Source organism: Lissotriton helveticus, chromosome 3_1, assembly GCF_964261635.1.
Source record: "Lissotriton helveticus chromosome 3_1, aLisHel1.1, whole genome shotgun sequence".
NCBI classification, from domain to species: domain Eukaryota; kingdom Metazoa; phylum Chordata; class Amphibia; order Caudata; family Salamandridae; genus Lissotriton; species Lissotriton helveticus.
In genome coordinates, this window is record NC_136061.1 from 576,779,721 (window position 1) to 576,803,066 (window position 23,346).

The window sequence follows — 23,346 nt, forward strand, 5'->3', positions numbered from 1 at the left end:
TGGCCACCCTAAAAACGAGATGTCTTTTATTTCACACACTGATGACTAAAGAAGTAAAGGACGTTACTCACCTTAACTGAAGTCTGCTGGAAGACATCTTCTTTGGTTTTCATTGTAATTTTTTCTGGTGAATTGTAACGTCTCTGGCGAAGCTAAACTGTAGAAACCCAATTGTAGATGCTTTTCGACTAAACGGTACAGGTTGTAGATATGCAATCAAACACAGAGTGCCAACGTGACTCAACCCTAAAACGAACACACTTCAGATTACTTCAGAATCATGCTTTTCATAGGGCGAGTAACTATCAGATGACTGCGCCGGTGCTCTGGGAAGAAACTGCTCGCGCACGCATGCGCAGCAGGAGGGACATCACGGACTAGAGGTGTGAGACTTGTGTTCTCTCGGATTTGAGACGGCACTCACCGGCTGTTTGGGGAGGCGGTGGCTCCTCTCTGCCGCGGGCAGGGCTGCTGGGCTTCTCCGGTCGGCGGCGGCTGGGGACGGGCTTCTTCTCCTTGCGCGGCTACGATTTTCGGGTGTCCTGGGCTGCGGCGGTAATGCGGGGCTGATGAGGGGTAGGCTCCCTCTTTAATTTAAATATACAGCAGGGTGAGCACCCGATGGGGGGATCCCCACGCCGGGACTTCTTGCGGCGGTGGTGGGGCAGAAATGGCTGCCTCAAAGCTTCCGAAATTTTTCGGATTTGGGGGCGTGTTTTGCTGTCCTGAGTGACGGACGACGTCACGAGCTAAAGAACGGCAAAACTTACGCCCCCAAATCCGAAAAAGACGGAGCTTCTTTGGAGGGACGGCTCTCTCCTCCAATGGCTGGCCTCCGTTTAGGAAGCCAGCCAATGGAGGGAGAGCCAAAAAGAGGGAGGGATAAAGCAGCCCTCTTACTGACAATAAATCTCGAACTTCCGGTCTGCCGATTACCTCAACCTAAAAAAGAACGCAAAAGAAAAAATAGAGCACGTGAAATGGAGTTTAAGGATTTGCAAGAGTAATCATATGTACATAACAAGACATAACCAAAACTAGAGAATTTTTCAAAAGAAAAAGAAATAATGAGTAAAAGGATTGTCAGAAATAGAGGACCAGAGGAAGATGCAACCATAAGCAAATCATGGAGCGAATAGATTAGGCTATTGATAACACGAAAAGTAAGTTGAAACAGCACATATTGGGTATTAAATAAAAGTAGTAGAGCAAACAAAGATTGTAGAAAAACAGCGTTAAGAATAGTAAGAAAGGAAGAAAGTGGACATTGAGCATTATAGCAGGCAAATAGTGCAGTGTAGAACTAAATCGAGAATTGCAGTAATATCCAGAAGTAAAATAATTAAAAGAAAACATAGAGCACACTGGATTAGTACAAATACTTGTGCGCGTAAAAATACGACAGGGTACAAAGAATGCAGAAATAGTATCATTAATCACAAATGAAACATGCAGAACTAGGTAAGAAAAACATTAATAAAGCACCCAGTGTTAGAACACAATCAATAATGCCACGAGTAACTAACAAATAAGTGTATGGGTTTAATGTAAGGACGATAAAAAGTTAATAAATGCAGACATTAAGACTGTAAAATTGTGTACATACATAAAACATGCAGTAGAAGACACTAGACAGTACCCTGAAATATTACAACCAAAAAGGGAGTACTGATTAATTTAGAAATAAAGCATACAATCGAGCAAAAATTCATGAAAAGTAGTTCACAAACTCTATTAGAAATAAGGGCGCACACAGAAGAAAGCACCAAAACTCTCAAGTGAAGCACATATAAATTAGGCAACTGCATACCATGAGGCTTTGTTTACAAATAAGGCCAAACATCAACTTGAGCTTCAATCAATAAGGTTTTGAATGCATTATTATGACTTTATAGAATAACTTACACTGGCCACGACTAAGGCTAACATTTGCACCTTTATTTTTTCTCTTCACAGGTCATACTTTGAAAATCAGTGGCAAGACTACCTGACAAAGAGAGGTCTCCTTGATGGCAAGAGCCCTGCTGTGTTCCCAGTAGGGTGACCAACTGGCATTGGTGCAAATTCAGGACGGTGAGGGTAAAAATTCAGGACAAAGGGTCAAAATTCAGGACACAAATTCAGGACAGGAGGTCAAAATTCAGGACAAAACTTCAGGACAATAGGTACGTTTTACAGACACATCAGAGGTTGCGCAACAGTATATAATTAAGCCCAGCCATTTCCAAACATATTCAACCATTTGCAAACCTATCCATCATGTATCCTTCCATCTATCATTTCACTCATCCATCCCTTCATCCATCCTTTCACTCATCCATCCATTATCCATCCATCCACCCTTTCACCCTATCCATCTGTACACTTATCCATCCACTCTTCATCCCATCCATCCATTCACTCGTGGAGAAGTGTGGCTCACTGGTTAGAGGCGGCAGACCCGTAAGCAGAGAACGGCCCGGGACCAGGGTTCGATTCCCGACGCGGCAGGGTCGTGGACCAGGGTCAGCGGACTCGATAATTCTCGCCTCGGTGCCTACTCTAGTCAGAAACCACACTCGGCAACTCTGGGCATCAGCTTGCCTCATCTTCACAATGGCCCCCCCAGACCGCCGGGGATGCTTGGTTGCACCTTAGAGATACCCATCAGGGACCATCTCTCAGGGTGAGCCAGGACGGGTTCCCCAGCGGTCGAAGCGTGGAGATACTCCTCCGGGAGTCGATTCCTAGCGCTATATAAACCCACAATTAAATTAAATTAAATTCATCCAGACCTTTACCCTTTCACCAATCCAGCCATCCTTTCACTTACTAATTCTTCCACCCATCCACTCTTTTTAGTCATCATCCATCCTCCCTTTCTCTCTCCATCGACCCTTTCACTTAGCCATCCTTCCTTCCATCCATCCACCCACCCACCCATCTATCTACTCATTCACTCATGAATCCATCCATTGACCCTATCACTCACCCATCTATCATTTCACTCCTTCACACATCTATTCATCCTTTTGTCCATCTACCCTCCCTTTCACTCACACATCCATCCTTACATCCACCCTTTCACTCATACGTTCATTCATTCACCCTTGCACTTATCAATCCATTCATCATTTCACTCATCCACCCACCATCCACCCACCCACCCACCATCCACCCACCCACTCATCCATCTTTTCACCCACCCACCATCCAATCCACTCATCCATCCATCCTTCCCCTCATCATCCATCCATCCTTCCCCTCATCATCCATCCATCCATCCTTCTACCCACCCACTCATCATCCATCCATCCATCCTTCCCCTCATCATCCATCCATCCTTCCCCTCATCATCCATCCATCCATCCTTTCACCCACCCCCTCAGCATCCATCCATCCTTCCCCTCATCATCCATCCTTTCACCCACCCCCTCATCATCCATCCATCCACCCTTCCCCTCATCATCATCCATCCTTCCACCCTTCCCCTCATCATCATCCATCCTTTCACCCACCCCTCATCATCATCCATCCACCCATCCTTCCCCGCATTATCCATCCATCCTCCCCCTCATCATCCATCCATCCTTTCACCCACCCATCCATCCATCCATCCTTCCCCTCCATCCATCCCCTCATCCATCCATCCTTCCCCTCATCCATCCATCCTTCCTTCCCCTCATCCATCCATCCTTCCCCTCATCCATCCATCCTTCCCCTCATCCATCCATCCTTCCCTTCATCCATCCATCCTTCCCCTCATCTATCCTTCCCCTCATCCATCCTTCCTTTCCCTCATCCATCCATCCCCTCATCCATCCATCCTTCCTTCCCCTCATCCATCCTTCCTTTCATCCATCCTTCCCCTCACCCATCCATCCATCCTTCCCCTCCATCCATCCCCTCATCCATCCATCTTTCCCCTCATGCATCCATCCTTCCATCCTTCCCCTCATCCATCCATCCTTCCTTCCCCTCATCCATCCTTCCTTCCCCTCATCCATCCATCCTTCCCCTCATCCATCCTTCCTTTGTTCCATCATCAGGGCCGGCCTAAGGCATGTGCAAGCTGTGCACCTGCACAGGGCCGCCAAACCCCAGGGGCCGCCACGCCAATATATATCCTTAGATACATATTTGCGTGGCGGCCCCTGGCAGGGATTTGGCGGCCTCGGGCCCCCTACCTACACTCCCTGCTCAGGGCCTCCGTGAGCCTCGAGCCGGCCCTGCCATCATCCATCCTTCCCCTCACCCATCCATTTATCCTTCCCCTCATCCTTCCCCTCCATCCATCCTTCCTTTCATCCATCATCCATCTTTCCCCTCATCTATCCATTCTTCCCATCCATTTATCCTTCCCCCTCATCCATCCATCCTTCCCCTCCATCCATCCATCCTTCACCTCATCATCCATCCATCCTTTCGCCCACTCATCCATCCATCCATCCATCCTTCCCCTCCATCCTTCCCCTCATCCATCCTTCCCCTCATCCATCCATCCGTCTCCTCCATCCATCCTTCCCCTCATCCATCCATCCTTCCCCTCCATCCATCCATCCTTCCCCTCATCCATCTTTCCCCTCATCCATCATCCAGCTACCCTTCCACCCATACATCCAGCTATTTACATTTTCTCTCATCCATCCTTCCCCTCACTCATCAATCCATCCATCCTCTCTCATTATCCATTTATTCAATCTTTCATTCATCCATTAACCCTTTCACTAATTCATCCAGCCATCCACCCATCCCATTCACTTACTTACTCGCCCACCTTTCCATATTAATTTGAGCTGAGCCCTTTTGAGAAGAGGCCCATCAAGAACGTCACCCTCGCTGCAGGAGCCATTGCAGGACTGGGACAGAAGCCACCCAGGGCGGAGACAGGATCCACCACAGGGGGGGACAAGAGCCATCACAGGCGGGGGTGGACTGGAGCCACAACATGGGGGGACAGGAGCCATCACAGGCGGGGGGGGACAGGATCCACCAGGGTGGGCACAGGGGTGGGCATGCAGTATTCTAGTATCATCTTTGGCTCCTTGCCCCCTCCTGCACAAGACAACGAAGACAGGCTCTCTGTCCAAAATGCCACCCCCCACTGTGATGTACAGTACTTACAGGAGATACTCTAAGAGAACTGGTTTAACTTGATTGTCCTCCATATTTTGTTAATCAGTGTGGGTGCGATTGTGCCATTTCTTTATTTTATTAAATTATAGACTGCATGTTTGAAGAACCGTGGTTTGCTTACAATTTAGTGACAGTAATTAAGCTCTGCCTTGGTGTAATCGGGGCGGTTCTAGGATGTTTGGGGCCCTGGGTAGAAATGGAATGTGTGAAGCCCCTCTAAATAGCCGAGACATGACGCATTCAGGGCTGTTTGCATGTGAATAGATGCCCCTGAACCTGCAGCCCCTCCCTCTCAGTCACCTTCAAGCACCTCTTAACAGCTCATCACGGGCTGGAGGTGTGAGGGCTGCCATACCGCTGCGCCTCTCCAATGCTGCTGGGTGTCTGAGCTTTGGAACAGCATCGGTGTCAAGAAGGGAGGTGGGTGGAAGCTGTGCCGGGTTAAAATTACGGACAAATGGCGTCCGTTAAAGAATCCTTCACGGACAACGGACAGACAGCCAAAATTACGGACTGTCCGTGAAATTTACGGACGGTTGGTCACCCTAGTTCCCAGAGGCCTACGGTGTTGCGGAGCGAGACGATTTCTACACGTCGGTCAGCTACAGCGGCTGGGGCGGGAGCAGCGGCCATGACGCCCCCATGATCGCTTACGACGCCATTCTAGGTGCGGGCGATTCGTGGATAGAGCTCGCAGACCGTGCATTTTTCCACAGTGGTGATAGTGACTCCACAGCTGCCATTGCTGCCTGCTGGTGGGGAGCCATGTATGGCTTCAAAGGAGTGAACCCCGCCAATTACAAGAATCTGGAATATCGGAAGAGGCTGGAAGCAATGGGACAGGCCTTGTATAAGCTCTGTTAAGACTTGCATGAAGCAGAACAATGATTTCTAACTGACGCTAAATGTCTGTTCTTAGTATGGACAATATCTAAACAACCTGGGGACTTTTAGAGACTGATTGCTAGCAAATTACAGGCAAATCTGCTGCTCATGATCTTTTTCTCTTCTACTTTGCCATAATAATGATTACTTTAGTAAACAGGCTGATAATATTTTGTTTTTTGTTATAAAAAAAAGTTATTTTAGGGGTGTGACACTTCTTCCCATTGTCCTGCTTTTCACCAGCCAAATTTGTGTGCAAAAGGCATGTACAACTATTCCCCGAGCGAGCTAAATATCGAGGGATGGCGTGGATAAGCCTGTTGCCAAGAAAGTCATTCTCTTGATCAGGCTGCGACAGCAAAGGGCACCCTGCGGCAAGGCCCATCTGCACAAAATGGCAACTGGCTCTGACCAAGGGTCCCAGAATTAGAAGAAGCTCATAGACCAGATCGCTGCCTCTACAGGTGCTAACATAGCTTGGGGACCTGTTCTAGCCGTAGTGCTCGGCCCAGCCAGCATCCCTGGAGAGAGTCACAGTGGCCCGGGAGATATGGGGCAATAGGAGAGTGGACGGCATGGAGAAAGTTAGCCCACCCAGCTGCTGAATTGATGCCCTGACTGAAGAGGCAGGAGGTGCTGCACCACCAGCCTCCTCCTCCCCTCAACCCCATAGGGACAGACTCCGGAGTTGCAGGTAGTGCTGGGCTTCCCTCTTGGGGTGAACGGCTGACGACCAGAGAAGGGCCTGCTCGATGGGTGTGCAGAGAGAGGGACAGCGCCGCTTGTGGTGGAGTGGAGAGCGTACTGGAGAAGCGAGGGGACCTCTGGCTCACAGTATTTTAGAGGAGGACTTGGAGACTGGCCCCACTAGGCCACATACCATGCCATTAGCCTGACAGATTGAAGCAAGAGGAAATTGTGGCGATCTTCAAGGATTGGTAGGACAGCGCTGCGTGAGGTGAGCCTACATCACCCATACCATACACACAGGGCTGGTGTGGGTGCTTCCTGGGCCTGCCACACAGCACACAGTGTATGCATACTGGAGGGGCATGCTGTACCTGTGGTGCGCTCCAGACAACCAAAATCTATTGGAGCGTTTTGGTCATTTGGGGCTTGGCCACAGCCTACAAAACCGATCTTCTGGATGTTTGCTGCAGGCCCCCAGACACAGCCACCAGTGTATATTGCCAGTGGTCGAACTGGGCATGATTTGAGGGCCACAACGTGCCCATACTTTATCAATTGAGGGGAAAGAGTTATCTGAATTTTTGGAAAGACAACCGTCCTCGGAACTTTAATTCCGACAACTGAAATGCTTCAGCTGAACTATAAGCAGGGACTCTCCTGTGCTGCGAAATGAAGGGAGGAGCATACTGCTAAACAAGCCTTCTTGCCAGGATGCTTGCTGCCTGAAAGAAATGTAAGTGTGGGCAACTGGTCAATCTGCAAATGTAAAGGGTGCTTGGAAGCCGGTATTGGGTTTAATTGATCGAGTCACTTGAAGAGGTCTGTTGACAGATTCTTTTTTTAGAGCTATTTCAAAGGAGTTAAACTGAGCTGTGAAATATGTACTTTTATAGAACAGTTAGAAAAAAATTGCACTACTTACTGTCAGGGTATTACCATAATCAATATTTTGGAAGCCTTTTTTTTATCTTAAAACAATTTTGCACATTTTGTTGCAATCTATAGTGTATTGTGGGTACAATAATGACTTACATATTCACAGGGCTTTCTGTCAGACAGAAAGCACTGTGAGGGACCTCTCAGCAGTAAAAATACACAAGTGACTCTTCTACACTGTACCAACCAGGTTCCTGTTCTGTGGCTCTCTAGTTAAATACAAATACCTCCATATCTCTGCAGTCCATTAACTAATAAATGTTCTATAATGTACAATAGTGCATTTCCCACTGATTACCTTATCTTGCATTTACTTTTCGTTTAATGGATCTCTTACAGCTTATTTACACCTTGGTGACTGCAAAATACAACACGCATTGGCAAAGCCAATAGGTCTATGTTGCAAAATCATCCTGTGCCCTGGGCACCCCCTAACTTTTTGCTGACTGATGCTGGTGGTAACTGATTTTGACTGACTTGGAGCTCTGCCTACCCAGGCCCAGGGCCAGTGCTAAGCTGAAAGGAACACATTAGAATACAGTGAAAACACCTAACATTCACTAGGGTACACTATGATATGGTGGGGAACCCCTGTAATTGGCATGACCTACCCCATAAGCTCCTAGTATATAATATAGCAGGGGATTGAAACTACCTAGAAGTCCCCAGTACCCTGGGGCATGGTAGTTTAGAGGCCAGCAGCTTTGTCTGCACTTGCATGTGTTAACTGCTGAAGCCCGAGGTCAGTTTAAAAGCCGCACCGGGTGCCAGGACTGCTTTTAAAAAGTACATTGTGCCCAAACTCGACTTTGGTAGTAGGGGCACTTAAAATGGGTAACCTACCATGTTTTGGCATATTAGGGACCCTCAGGGTCTCCCCTATGTATCCCAGGGGTAGGGGTCAGTTATCCATAAGGTACACCCTTATAAAAATTAGTTTTTATATGCCTGGGTAAAGTGAAATTTCACATTTCACTCCCCACAATGTGGTAAATGCTGCTCAAAATCAACTTTGATGCTAGGAGCACAGTAAAAGGAGAATCTGCAATATTTTTACAGATTCAGAACCCCTAAAGTCTACCCTTGGTGCACATGGGGTGGGATTCCTGTAGATATAAGGCAAGTACTTATAAAATATGTTTTGTAAGTCCTGCTGCTGGAAAAATGGCCTAAGTCATTTTTTCCCATTGCAAACCCTTGTTACATAGGTTAACATGGTAGGACGTTATTGATTAATAACTATTGACGGGAGAGGACTAGCCTGGCCATTCAAAGACTTCCCAGAATGGTAGTAGTAAATCCAACAATATCATATAGTTGAATTTCTCCTAAAGTGTAAATACACGAAGTTATAAGACTTTCTTGTTTGTAAGTCCAAATTCAGCCTCCCAGTGGTCTGCCCTGATAGGTCAGAGTTAAGTGGATTAGCCAGGCTGCTTTGAAGAGGTGATAAAGAGCCCCTGGGGTACCTGCTCTGCAGGGAGGCCGGTGTGCTGGTCCATAGGAATGCCATGCCAGTGGGTGGAGTCGTTACCATCCTCTTCAAAGGCAGAGGGGAGGCCTGGGTCAGGTGTCAGTTACACTTTTACGCTTTTGACCCTGAGTCAGGGCTAGGCTTAAGGAAGGTATGTGCAGATGGTAGTGGGAGAGTCTTGGGAAATAAGCCATCCCTGGGGCTGTGTTTAGCCAGGTCTTGACTATCTGCTGGAAAATCAGCCATTTTGGATTTGGAAAATGTTTTTAATTTTTATATTTCTTTTTATTAAACACACATCAGCAAAACATTACATTTCAGCGGGTCAATTAAAGTAGCCAAGCACACATCTTGGGGTCACAAGATAAAGACAAATTTTCTAAATTAGAGCGGAACTTCACGGAGAGGGGGAATCATCAGGGACAGCATTCATGGGCGGTGTAAAACTTTCTCCTCTGTAACTGTTCCAAGGCCCCCCAAACCAGTGACCACTTCCGAGGGCATCCCCTCGCAAGATATATAGTCTTCTCCCTGAACATACACCAATCCAAGTTGTTTTCCCACCCCTCCAAGGACGGGGCCTGCTCGGCACCCCACAATTGAGCGATATTCCGCTTGGCGATCATATAACCTAGTGTGACCCATTGCGTCTGCATAGTATATAAGTCAGTGGGTTTCCATATGTTAAGTAAACACCTTCTTGCCTCCGGAGAAAGGGAAATTCCAAGTACTCTTTGTATAGTGATATGTATGCTGCGCCAATATGAGGTGACGTGTTCACATTCCCAAATAATATGCTTAAAGGTGCCAACCAGCCCACATTGCCTTTTGCACATCCCCGAGTCCGAAAGTCCCATAAGCACCATACTGGGTCCTATAAGATAAATCCTATGTAAAATCTTAGGCTGAACCAGTCGGAGGCGAGCTGGAATTGCTACCTCTTTAGGAGAGGACACCGCCGTATGCCAGTCTTCCTCATCTAGCTCTATGCCACCCTGTACCCACTTATCTCTCAGCGCCTCAAGCGAGTCAGTCCTGTGATTAATCAACTTTCTATATATTGGAGAGATCGTTTTGTCGGGGAGATGCCCATCCAATATCCTATCTTCCAGAGGGGAAGCTTCTGAAGGTTCACCATCACCAGGCAACAATGACAGGAGGGAATGCCGAACCTGTCCATATCGAAAGTACTCTGAGTGAGCGAGTTTATACTCCACCTGCATTTCCTCAAATGATTTGATTTTCCCCTTCCCCCAGACATCCTTACCGTGGAGATGCCACCTGCCGAAGCCTTTCGTCTTCCACAATTTACCAAGCTGCTCGGAGTCCCAAAGCGGGGTGGCCATAGTCAACCTATTCCTCCAAACCAAGGAGTCCGTGGCCATATGCCAGACACGCACAGAGTGTTTAGGGGGGACTGTCAATGTCACCCTATTAGGACGCGAGTAGAGGGCTCTGTTATAATTGTTACCGGGTAGAAGCCATTTGTCCATGGCATAGCCAGGGTCATTGACCCGGCCATACATACAGTGGTTAATTGCCGCTAAGTGGGCCGCCCAGTAATACCTTTTAATATCGGGGAGGGAGATGCCTCCATCGTACCAAGAAAGTCAATTTGTATAATCCAATGAGGTGCCTCCCCTCCCGCCCTGCCAAATAATGAAAGAGGGAGCCTTCTCCAGTTGGAGATATCACTCAGAAGTCGATGGAGAGGGGGAAGCAAATTTCAAGAATATCTAACTGAGGGGTCCAGGGACACGAAGACCCCCAGATACCTAAACCCTTCTACTCTAAACTGTATGGGACAATTTCTGGGAGGTATCGGAGGGTCACCCCTCGATACAAACAAGACAGATTTTTCCCAGTTGATTGAAAGGCCCGAGTTCCTCCCGAAGGAGGCCAGGACATCAATAACCACCATAAGAGACTTACGGGGGGAAGCCAAATAAAGCAAGATGTCATCTGCATATAGAGATATGCGGTCCTCCCACTCTGGGGACCACCGCAGACCCCTGATTGAAGGCTCCCAACGTATCCAGGCGGCAAGAGGTTCAATAGCCAGTGAGAAGAGAAGGGGGGGACAGCGGGCAACCCTGTCGGGTACCCCGCCCCAGTAAGAAGGCAGCCGAGACTCTGTTATTTACTACCACCTGTGCAAGTGGCTCGGAGTACAACAGTCGTATCCAGCTAATAAATCCGGGGCCAAACCCGAACTTAGTCAGTACCGGCCACAAATACGGCCATTCAATCGTGTCGAATGCCATTGTCGCGTCTAGTGAGGCGACCATGGCCGGCTCCTGCAGTGTCTGAGCTCTGGCCAAAACTCTGTGTAATCTACGTAAGTTCAAAGCCGTATTCATGTGGGGCATAAAGCCCGATTGGTCAGGATGCACTAGGTCAGTGATGACCTTGACCAGCCTATTCTCCAATAATTTGGCCATAATCTTGGGCTCAGCATTAAGCAAAGAAATAGGGCTGTACGAGGCACAATTAGTCTTAACCTTCCCCTCTTTGTATATGACTACTATCGATGCAACCCTCTGGTCCCTGTGGAGAATTCCTCTGTCCCTGGACTCCAAAAACATTTCCCTCGGGGGGATCTGGCTTAAACTTGTAAAGTTCAATAGGGAGACCATCAGGGCCCAATGCCTTCCCGGAGTTAAAGAACGGATAGCCAAAGCGATCTCGTCAGTCGTTAACTCACTATCCATAACATTTTTATCTTCAAGGGACAGATGCAGAAGCTGTATGTCTCGGAGTAAAAGATGGGAGTCAGCCTCCGGGCGAGAGGAGACCGAGGTATAAACCACCTTGAAGTCTTTGGCAAATTCATCTACAATAGTCTGTGGGTCTGTGAGTCTTTCCCCTTCCTCCGTCAAAAGCCCAGGGAGCAGTCGACTGGCCCAATCCTTCTTATCCAACCATGCAATAAGTTTTCCTGCTTTGTCTCCCAAATTGTAAAGTCTACCCTGTTGCTCCCTACCAAGAGCCTTTGCCCTGTTAGTGACGAGCGCTTTATAATCGTGTTGTTTCAGGCGCAGCTGGTGCAGCTTGCACTACGTCACTTCCTGTTCCAGTTCCCTCTCCAACCCATTAATTTTAGTCTCCAACTTCACCACCTCCCTCTGCCTCTCCCTCTTAGAGCCCGCTATCAACGATAAAGCATGGCCCCTGATAACAGTTTTAAAGGCCTCCCATAGGGACCACGACGAGGTAACGGAGCCCACATTAGTGACAAAGTATTCTTCTATTCTAAGAAGAAGATCTTTCCGAGTCTTGGGGCTACGAAAATACCATGGGTTCATCGGGCCCCCCGCCCTGCTGAGCCGCGATTCACGACAATATGGATCCACAGTGGAGAGTGGTCCAAAATCCCCCTGGCCAAGTGAGCGACCTCTGTTACATACGCGATTTGCGCAGCCGGGACCAGACAATAGTCCAGTCGCGACAGACTATCATGTGCCCCAGATCAGGATGTAGCAATCTCCAACAGTCAACCAAACCCATTGCGTCCATAAATTCAGGGAGCCATCGCATTTCCCGCCCTATTTCCCGAGGGGGGTGTCTGTCCATCATTCCAGAGACGACCGCATTAAAGTTGCCTCCTATAAGCAATAAACCCTCCGGGAGTGAGAGAAGGATCGACCCCAAGTCTGCAAAGGTTGCGCCCTGAAGCCCCGGAGGGACCTAAATGAAAAGGAAAGTTATGTGGTGACCCTCCCACGTGCCCGTGACTCCAATGTATCTTCCCCTCCCATCTTCCCAAGTGGAAGTAACTGCCAGTGGAAATGTCTTGCGGATTAATACCCCAACCCCTCTGGAACCTGATGTAAACCCCGAATGCGCAATCAATTTATATCCCATTCTGTGTAATGCATTATATGAGTTGCCAACCAGATGAGTCTCCTGAAGCAGAACCATGTCTGGCGCCTGCCTTTTGAGAAATTGAAGAACACTACGTTTAATCTTGTCCCCCAACCCGTTAACGTGCCAGTTCAATACTTTTATTCGTCTGCCCGGCAGCGCCTGCGCCCCCATACATGCTGCCTATTAAACCAGTATTCAGTGCTGATGATACCTACAAACCTCTGAATATAAAAAACTAACATTTCCCCACAACTCCCCCACACCCAGCTGCCCTGCCCATTGGGCTCCAAACTGCGCGCTGAAAACCGCACAGTGCCTGTCGCCCCTAACACTTCAAAGAAAGAAAAACTGGAAGAGGATCTCGCTACACCTTCCCCGCCCGAACCCCAAATACAACCAAATCCCTCCCGAGCCCTTGGTCACATCAATAACCATCCTACCAAAAGGCCATGCAACAACCTAAAATTACACATGAACTAACACATCACAAATATAAGTTACATTGAAGGGACTAGTCGCAGTCTCATTCCTGTTCCAAAGCCGCCTCCTCCTCCGATCTGCTCGGCAATTCCGTTTCATCCGGAGGGAGAGCATCAAGCCAATCAGCCACCACATCCGGATTGTCAAAGAACCAAACCACGGATTGGAAGATTTGATGCACTTTGGGACAAAATAATGCCACTCTCTACAGGAAGTGGTTATCGCCTTGAGGAGTTGCCCTGCTCTCATTGGTCAGGAGTGACCTGCTGCTTGACCCAGAGAATTTTGAATAAGTATCTAAGAGCGGCGGAGCCCTACGGATCTGCTGCTTGAAACTAACTGAAGCAAGAATTGCCCTGCTGAGAAGTTTTGCTGTGCAAAGATTTCTAAGGCCTGACCTCTGAAGACTGCACCAACTGAAACTGCAGCCCTGTCGATTACCTTGCTGCAAAAGGACTAAAGAGTGAACTCCCTGCAAGCTACAGGTTAACAGAGCTCACCTGGACATCCCCACAAAGAATTCCCAGCCTGGAGTACCAGTGGATTTGTAAGGGATTGCGGAATTGAAGTTTCACACGTTCAAGGACCCTCTTGAATATTCCAAAACCTTGGATTGTGTGTTGGATACTTTGAAACCTGCAACCCGCAAGCAGAACTTCAGGAAGGAGTTCTAACTGCATTGCGCCTGCTGGAGAAGGCCGCGCACACATTTGGTGAGATTCTCCAGAACAATTTCTAAAGGTGTCCCGGTCAGAGAAAACAAAATGACTAAAAGGGGCACTGTTGGTTTCTAAACACTAGAAAATGACTCGTCTTTAAAAATACATATTTCTGGTTCCCTACAGTGGATTTTTATTTGTTTTGGTGTCATTTAAAAGATAAAAATATGACCTACTCTTATAAATTGGTGTTGGATTTTTATTTTGTGTTTTGTCTTAATTATTTACTGAAATTGTGTTTTTAAATACTTTACATACCTGAGTTTGAAGTTAAGCCTGTCTGCTCGCAGCCACGTTACCAAGGGTTGAGCAGAGGAATAATTTTCTAAGACCTAAGCTGGGTCCTACCATGTGTTAGTTGCCTTATTACCAGTGGCAGAACTACATTTGCCCCTACCAATAACCCACTTTCCAACAGTCTCGCAATGGCTTTGCTGTTTTTTATTTTAGGCGGCAGTAACAGAGGACTCATGAGGGGATAAGCAACATGAAGGGGGCAGGTGGGGGATGAAGCAGCACGGCGGGCGGGGGCAGAAGCAACACGAAAGGCACAGGTGCGGAAGCAATATGGAGGGCAGGAAGAGAGCAACATGGTCGAGAAAAAGAAATGGGGAGCTTTTATGAGAAGCAAAAGTGGGTGAACACAATACTGGTTATTTACTTTTGCAGCAAGACTTAGCATCTTAGTAGGGAGTTTACAGACACAGAATCTATGAATACCAAATCTGGAAGATTAGCCCCATATTTTCCATCTGGACTGCACCGAAGCTGCTACATCTTAGGAAATTTCTGAGGAGTCAATTTCCTGTGAACACTACATCACTATGCAGTAACCGTCCAGAACTGAGCTATCTCTCTTGCCGCTTATTAACACTATGCTCATCTTTGACTACGCACAGCACTCCACTGACTTTTGGCTAAGTTGGCACTATAGGAATACCATGACAGCGTTTGGCAAAAGATACCTTATTGGACAGCGTCAAGTGTACCACTCTTGTATAAATAATGGAATGTGAGGTGCTTGTTGTGTTTGGACCACCTTGCTCAAGTTTGGGCTTCACTTAGCTTTGTCCAGGCACAGGAGAGAGGTCACATTACTAATGTAACTTGTTGCTCAGCACAGAGGAGTACATTCTTCAGAAATATAACCCCTCTGTCACCAAGGTGCTTTAAAGAGAGGAAGATCTGGTCTGATTATGAAAGGGAGTGCGTGAAAAGCCAACACTCTGAACTTGACTTTCACACACACAGCATTAGGAAGAGTCCTTGCATAACCGTGATACAATGGTTGTCACTGAGGAATGCACAGCAATGTTCTCCTTTGTGCAAGACGGTGCTCGATTCTATGCTTCGGCGGATGTAGAGATATCTCTCACTAAATCTGGGCTGGAGGACACAGCATAACACCAAACAAACTGCAGGTCAACCAGTCAAGGCAACATGATTCTAGGCCACCCCAAGGAACTCGTGCCTAACTAATATCTTTCCAGCCAGTGTTTGGGGTAGGTCCACCGGCGGTGAATGTATGTAAGTATTAACTTTGGGGATATGCTTTGGTTCATTTGATGACCACATCTCTCCCGGTCTGTGTGTGCCTGTGATAAGACGAGGCAACAGCTACACAAGGGTGTACTATGTTGGGATGGGCAGGTTGGTGTCATAGGCAATCAGACGTTGCGGCTACCCCGACCCCACCAGATGGAGATAATGAATGTCTCACTTATGCTTTTCTTGCCTCGTTGCTGGAAACAGGGAGACCGCGTTATGTCTGTTGTGCCCTAGGCGCCCATGACATACCGACGAGGTTCCTCCATGATCCCCGCATTGGACTCGCAATACAACCTGACTACCACATCGCCGCTTACTCTTTTGACCTCTTTTAGACACTAAATTTCTGAGTGTCTTTTCATGCCAGGAGTCGATGATATGAGCCAGCAACCCAAGTAGATTGAGTCAGTGTTTCTTCCAGCTACCACAGGAGGATGGGCTCCTTAACACCCGTTTTTTAACTCTTTTTCACTCATTTTCTATCGCCTTTTTCATGTACGAGCGGTTTTGACACTTCATATGCATAGTACATACCTTAGTTTTCTAGTGGACTAATACGATGTCCACCTCTACTTAATCAATATGCTTTGTTACCTTAGGTTGGCTGAACCGATTTACAGGTACCACATGTAGGGTGCTGTTTGTGGTTTATCTATTTTTACCCACTTAGACAATCACAAGTAGTGTAAATCACATTGTTAGCTTTGGTCCTGAAGAATTGCCATCTACTTAGACACATGGGCAAGAAACATGTTGACCATCAGATAATGCGCAATGTCCTGTAACATTGAGACAGGTTTGCCCCATATCCTTTTTAATCGGGATAGGAGCCAGGTTCATTAAAATTGTTTTGAATGGACTTATATGTCCTTTTTAGCCACACATAGCCTAGTGACCCACCTCTCACACATCTACACTTTTTCAGGCCCCTCACACCAATTGCACCAATACAGCATGGAATAAAAGATCTCTGCCAAAGAGGTCTTTAGGTATTGCAGCGCCGACCTGACGAGGAGCATACCCCATGATGAAGCAGGACACCTAGCTGGCTGGGTGTGGGGGGGAAACTTATTCTGAAAGCAGGAATTCCCCTTTCCCTCCCTTGATACGGTATTCATTAGTTTACAACTAGCCAACCTATTGTCCCTTCTCCTCGGTAGGAGCTGCATACTCATCTTGTTCGATTACTTTTGGGCATGTACACTGGACCTATATTAAATCCCACAGTCCCCCTCTTTGGTTACAGTGTCTGCACGGGGCCCCCCATGGGACTACTCTCTGTAGGTTAACAGGAAAGAAGATTTTTCTGATCCTGACCCACCCCAGTACCTGGTACATCCAGGACTGTTGCACCAACTGAACTTCCCATACGACCCTGTCCCTGACATTTCATCAGGATGGAAGAACATCAGGGGCTCAGTTTTGGTGATGATGTGGTAGCTGAGATTCTTAGAACACCCTCCATCCTGGAACCTGATGGTGCCACAGCTTCTGGTAATCAATCAGAAGACTGGTTTTCACTCACCGCTTTGAAATGGGAATGGCTTAAGATCTCCTTACATGGTGCCATGATAACTGAATATCTAAGGGCTAACATAGCCCCTAATGGTCTCATAGAAAGTAACTTCCCTCGCCTGTTCCTAGAAGGTGCCGTCTATAATAAGGAGTGGTCCCTAATAGTATGGAAATGCTCATTCTTATCATCAACAGTGCTAAAAGAACCACTGACACCTTACTGGTCAGGATCCAGCTAGCAGAAGTAGCCCTGAAAACCGCAATCTAGCTCTATGCATTTAAGACCAAATTAGCAGAGATCAACAATTAGATAACTGAGAATAAAGAGTACTTAATGAAGCAGATTCCGAAACTCCTAAATGACATACAAAATTTGATTTAAAAAAAGTATATCCTTACCTGAGAGCAGACTTCACCCCAACAGATGGCAATTCATCATATGAAGGTTCTTACACAGGGGGGGCGTGGCTAGGCACGCGATGCAGGCAGCAGCACCCGGGTAGAGCTCCGAGCTGAGCTACCCCTTCCCCGGACCAATTCTCCGGCATTTATCCTCCGAACCGCCTGAAATTGCGGGCGGACCACCGACAGGTCATTTTCGGCATTCTGGCCGACTTTTGCTTTTTGGGGACCGGCACAACAGCCCCGGACTTTCCTGGACTCCCCTGGCGGGGCTGGTCGTCACGCAGCCGGCGAGGAGGCCAACGAGAGGCCGTGGTTTGGGCCGCGCATCTGGGCCCCATCACGCGCCCTGAAGTCCGGAGTCGCCGCTCCCACACACAACGAGGCACGGGCCCCGGGGTCACCCAGACGGTCTGGCCCCCTGCGCTCCCCCCCACACCGCTGGAGAGCAGCTGCACGCGTCTACCCTGTGTGACGCAGGGGCATTGAGGGTGAGCTGGAGGTGCGGGGCGGGCGGAGGCCTGAACTGGAGACGTGCTTGCCATGCTGGCTGCCCAGGCGCTGGGTAATGGAGCGACCCAGGAGGAGCCTGTGACCATCCGGTCAGTGGGGGCGGCTGCGGGGGCCCGGCGCTGAGACCTACTGCCAGAGCCCTGAGACGAGATCCGGAGCTGGCCTGCAGAGCGCCGGGGCCTGGACCTGCGGACCGACTGGATCTGCGGACTGCTGCCTCTCTCCCCCCGCAGAAGAGGGGTTGCGGGAGGCCCAAACTGCTGCTGCCCGGCAGGACGCTGGCGTGAGACGGACGACGCCCGGTCCTGGGTTGAAGCCGCCGAACCATCTGCTCGGGCGCCTGTGAAGACGCGGCTGGCGCCTGCTATGCGGACCGAGGGTCAGGGTAAGGAAATCCCCCCCTTGCTGGACATAGTGGGGCGACGGTGGTCCCCCCCCTCCCCCTGCCGGGGCTCCCGCTACTGGTGACTGCGACGTGCCTGTGGGGGGCAGACTTTCACGCAGAACAGCACACACTGCACGCGCCCACGTGTTGGCGGTGTGGGGATCCCGCCGGCCATGGTGCCCCTTGCGTGACATGCTGAGTGGAGGGGGCAGATCTCTAGAACCAGATGCCTCGATTCCCCCCTGGCCCCCCTTGAGACAAGCTGGCCCGAGAGATTCGGTAGCGACTGGCTGCCTGTACAAGTGACTCAGTCCCACCGCTGAGACTAAGGGGAAATACGCGGGACAGTCGTTGTGGGCTTGGGGTAGTGGCTGAGCCGGATCCTCCCTTGGGAATATTGAGACGCTGCTGTATTACTCTACACAGACTCTGGGAGGTATGCCATAGCCACGGATTGATGACCCCGACTTCCCTGACGGCCGTGGGGTGAAGCCTGACCCTCCCCGCTGGCCTAGAGGCAGCCTGTGACCCTTGCACCAGTGAGACCGTCCACGGCTGAGGATTCGGCTGACTGCTGCGATCACACTTGCCTGAGACTAGGATCACCGACTTGTCACGACGCGCCACTGCACGGACCCACCACCAACGCGGGAGGCGCACGAGGGGCCGGCTGCTCCGTCCCGCAACGGCGGGCACCGGGAGCAACTACCTACGCAATACAAACGTTGACGGACCGGAGAACTGACGTTTGCATTGCCTCCTGGCCCAGCGGGCCTGCATCGTTGGTCGAGCCGCCTCGCACATGTCCGGAGGAGTAAGAACCCGCACTGGTACCGGAGGGGCCCCACTGAAGGGAAAATCCGACAAGTCGCAGCACAAGATGGCGGCTGACCAGGTAACCTTGCGGTTGGACAACGTGCTCGCTGCCATGGAACGCTTGGAACAATCGCTTCAACAGACCAGAACGTCTTTGGAATCCAAAATAGACAGTGTTGCCATAGACCTCACGCACCTACGGGAAGATCCCAAGAAGCTGGCCGATCGGACCAAAACGTTGGAGGGGACGGTAAACAACCTTGGTCCAGCAGTCTCACAAACGGACAAGCAGGTTCAAGATCTCCTGAATAGGGTGGAGCTCCTTGAGGACCGCGCTGAGGATGCGGAAGGGAGAGCGAGACGCAACAACGTAAGGCTCGTCGGGGTCCCGGAAAAATGGGAAGGGGCCCGACCGACGCAGCGAGTAGAGGACTGGCTGCGAGGTCTGCTGCCGGAGGACACACTCTCGCCACAATTCGTAGTGGAACGGGCGCATCGTGTACCCACGAGACCTTATGCTACCGGCTCCAACCCGAGGCCGCTTCTATTCAAAGTCCTGAACTTCCGTGACAGAGACACTATCCTGAGGGAAACCAGGCGACTTGGGGAAATCCGTATCGACAACACCACGGTGATGTTCTTCCCAGACTACACCATTCAGGTACAACGCCAACGCCATGATTTCCTGGAAGTGAAGCGCCGACTCCGGGAGGCGGGCCTCAAGTACTCCCTACTATTCCCCGCAAAGTTAAGGGTAGTGGCAAGAGCCAAGACCTACTTCTTTAATACCCCTGTGGAGGTGAGCGACTGGCTGGATAGCGGAACGGACACGGCGCCCAGAAACGCACAGAACCCTGAGGCGAGATCCCGGGGCCACGGACCGCGGCACCGCCGTAGGAACAGAGACCGCAGGACCAGCCGCCCGGACGACGCGGCTCACCACTCCCCACCACAGGACCAAATCCTCCGAGAACAGCGTGACGCACTCCGGAGAGTCTCCCAAATAAGTGCCTCACAGACCTCAGACAATGTTCAAGCCGCGAGCCCGCAGATGGTTCAAAGTGACGATGAGGCTATCTACGGGATACCAGACTCTCAATTGTCGGTGGAATTACCAGAAGTCACGCCGCAAACGGCTGATATGCCCCACTGAAACACAACGCATGCTAACATCGGACACCACCAGGGCGGCGGGGATGAGACTGCGGGCCGGGCACTGCCTGAGGCACTGCAGTTTGGACCATCGTTGGACATGTCCCTTGCCGCCATGGGAGCAGACGGAGAGGCCCTAATGCAGTGAGTACTCGCCCGGAGGTATGGACATGGTGGGGGCGGTACGAGAGTGGGATTGTCCACAGGGGTATCTCTCCCCCCTCTGCCCCCCTTACCTCCTGTCACCCTCCCATGCTGCCTGGACACATCCCTACTCCGTGAAATCAGACAGTGGTGTTTGCCTCACTCACTTGTGTATGCATAACTGACCCGGCGGCCACGTTCCTGGCGATGACACTACCTGTTGAACGCCGCATTTGAACACATGGTGGGAGCGACTAGTGGTCCGGGGAAGGGTTGCGGATCGACCACAATTGGTTAACCATCGAAGTACTGCCTAATTGATCCCTGGCCCAGACCACCCCCTAGACTTGAACGTTAGTATTTCGCCCTCTTGGCGCGTTTGGACGGCGACATGTTCCGTTGCCGACCTTTTGGCATTTACTGCTATTTAGCACTGTTTGTTACCCTTGTTACATTTCCCACCTCCCACCTCAGAGAATTGCCTATGCCCTGGAGAGAAATGTCGGAATCTATGTCTGCGGAGGGTGGAGGGGGGAGGCGAGGAGCCTTGTGGGGGTGGTCACCTGGGGGGTTGCTAACAGACGACATGTGTATTTCCTACCACACCGGTTGTTATGGCTGAGATCAGGATTTGCACATGTAATGTGAGGGGAATGCACACACCATCAAGACGTTACCAGATATACTTATATCTGCGTCGACATAAATTCCATGTGGCGTTGCTACAGGAAACACCTCTTGACAAGGCCGAGGTACACGCGCTGCGCAGGCGATGGCGCGGACAGATTTATGCCACAGAGTACTCCTCCTATGCCCGGGGAGCACTCATATGGATAAGGCCAGGCACTCCTTGGGCGGTCATGGATACGCAGATAGACGCGGGGGGCCGGTATATTATAGCGAGAGGTAGACTTGATGGGCACCCGGTGGTACTTACCTCCTTATACTTTCCAAATACTGATCAGGGCGGCTTTCTTGAGCGCCTCTCCACAGCACTGGCGCCCTGGCATGGGCTCCCGTGGATCCTTGGTGGAGATTATAATTGTGTCCTAGATGTACACTTAGACAGGTCAACTGCGCCCCCACCTAATGCTCAGGCACACGTTACCACGAAGGCTCTCCTTCTCCTCAACTGGGCCCAGCAATGGCACCTACAAGACGCATGGAGGACACGCAACCCCGTGACGCGCACATATTCCTATTGGTCAGGCGCGCACGCACTACATGTCCGCTTAGATAGGTACATGATTTCCCCTGATCTCCTTCCATTAGTCCTGGACACCCAATATATGGGCCGTACCCACTCAGATCACAATCCACACACATTGGTCATCGCCTGGGACATTCCACATCCTCCCATTCCCACCTGGCGCCTCCAACCTGACCTTTTGCTTGACGCGACCTTCCGCGACTCACTCCTTACACAATCAGCTCAATACTTCGATCTCAACGCTGGCACAGCGTCCTCTCCCCAAACTGAGTGGGATGCTTTCAAAGTGGTGACCCGGGGACTTTGCCTAGGAACACAGGGACACATGAGACGCCGTATTGAACAGGACCTAATGCGATTGGAATCGGACCTACTGGACCTTGAGCGCTCTGTGGGGGGGGATGCGAACGCCCGACTGACGGACGCTAAGGCGAAACACGACCGCTTACTTGACCGTTTGCGAAACATCAACTTCGCAGCCCACTCTGCCAGGGTCCACAGACAAGGTGACAGACCAGGCAAACTGTTGACATGACTGATTAAACAGGAAGATCGGTCTGCCCCGATATCGTCCATACTGGCCGGTGACGGCAGGCTGCTATACACCCAACGCCAAATACACGAAGCGTTCATACGTCATTACACAGGCCTATATCGCTCCCGCCTGCACGTCCCACCGACTGCCATCTCAGAACATCTCTCTGATATTCACTTACCTACCCTAACGGCGGCACAGGGGGATGACCTCTGAGCACCTCTGACTCCTGAGGAACTCCGCGACACAATCTTTAACCTCTCAAATGGCAAGACTCCGGGACCGGATGGCTTGCCGGCCGAATTCTATAAAGTTGCCTCGGACGTCCTGATCCCACACTTGGTAAAAATGTATTCTGCGGCTGTGGACGACTTTGCCTTACCCCCGACTCTCAATGAGGCGACCCTTGTCTCCTTGCTCAAACCTGGCAAAGATGGCACGCTGCTGGGTTCTTACCGCCCTCTCGCACTACTAAATACGGACTACAAAATTCTTGCTTCCGCACTTGCTCGCAGACTGGCCCCTATGGTCCCTGCGCTGGTGCATCCAGACCAAAATGGATTCGTACCGACAAGACACACGTCCCACAACATCCGCCGACTGTTCCGCTTACAGGAATACGCCACAAGACAGTGGCCGAGAGCGGGGTGTCTCGTACTGGACCTGGAGAAGGCGTTTGACTCGGTGGAGTGGCCCTACCTACGAGCGGTCATGGAGAAATTCGACCTGGGGGATGACTATTTGGCCATGGTCGGTCTCTTGTACCGTAGACCCACGGTCCGTGTCCGCACTGGGGCGCTGCTCTCTGACTCCATCCGTGTACAGAGAGGCACCAGACAGGGCTGCCCATTGTCACCCCTACTGTTCTCCTTAGCAGTGGAACCCCTGGCTGCGACCCTCCGGATGGCGGGAACAAACTGGGGCGTGCCGTTGGCAGACGGACTGCATGTAGTGTCATTG

The 23,346-nt window shown here is 50.2% G+C and overlaps 2 protein-coding genes across 6 annotated transcripts in view; both read left to right on the forward strand.

Annotated features, from left to right (window-relative positions):
• Nucleotides 1–23,346, forward strand: part of LOC144822715 (ADP-ribosylhydrolase ARH1-like) — a 538,572-nt gene that overhangs the window by 512,212 nt on the left and 3,014 nt on the right. For 4 of the 5 annotated variants that reach the window (XM_078680534.1, XM_078680536.1, XM_078680532.1 and 1 more), the window contains 2 exons: nt 1,957–2,028; nt 5,664–6,168. In XM_078680534.1, coding sequence (XP_078536660.1) covers nt 1,957–2,028; nt 5,664–5,979 — 388 coding nt within the window. In that variant the 3' untranslated portion in view covers nt 5,980–6,168. Of the gene's footprint in view, nt 1–1,956; nt 2,036–5,663; nt 8,020–14,584; nt 17,675–23,346 lie in introns of those variants that run through there. The other variant, XR_013608680.1, reaches the window with a different exon arrangement.
• The window catches only part of LOC144822716 (ADP-ribosylhydrolase ARH1-like), a 506,468-nt gene that overhangs the window by 155,726 nt on the left and 327,396 nt on the right, over nt 1–23,346 (forward strand). The window lies entirely within an intron of this gene.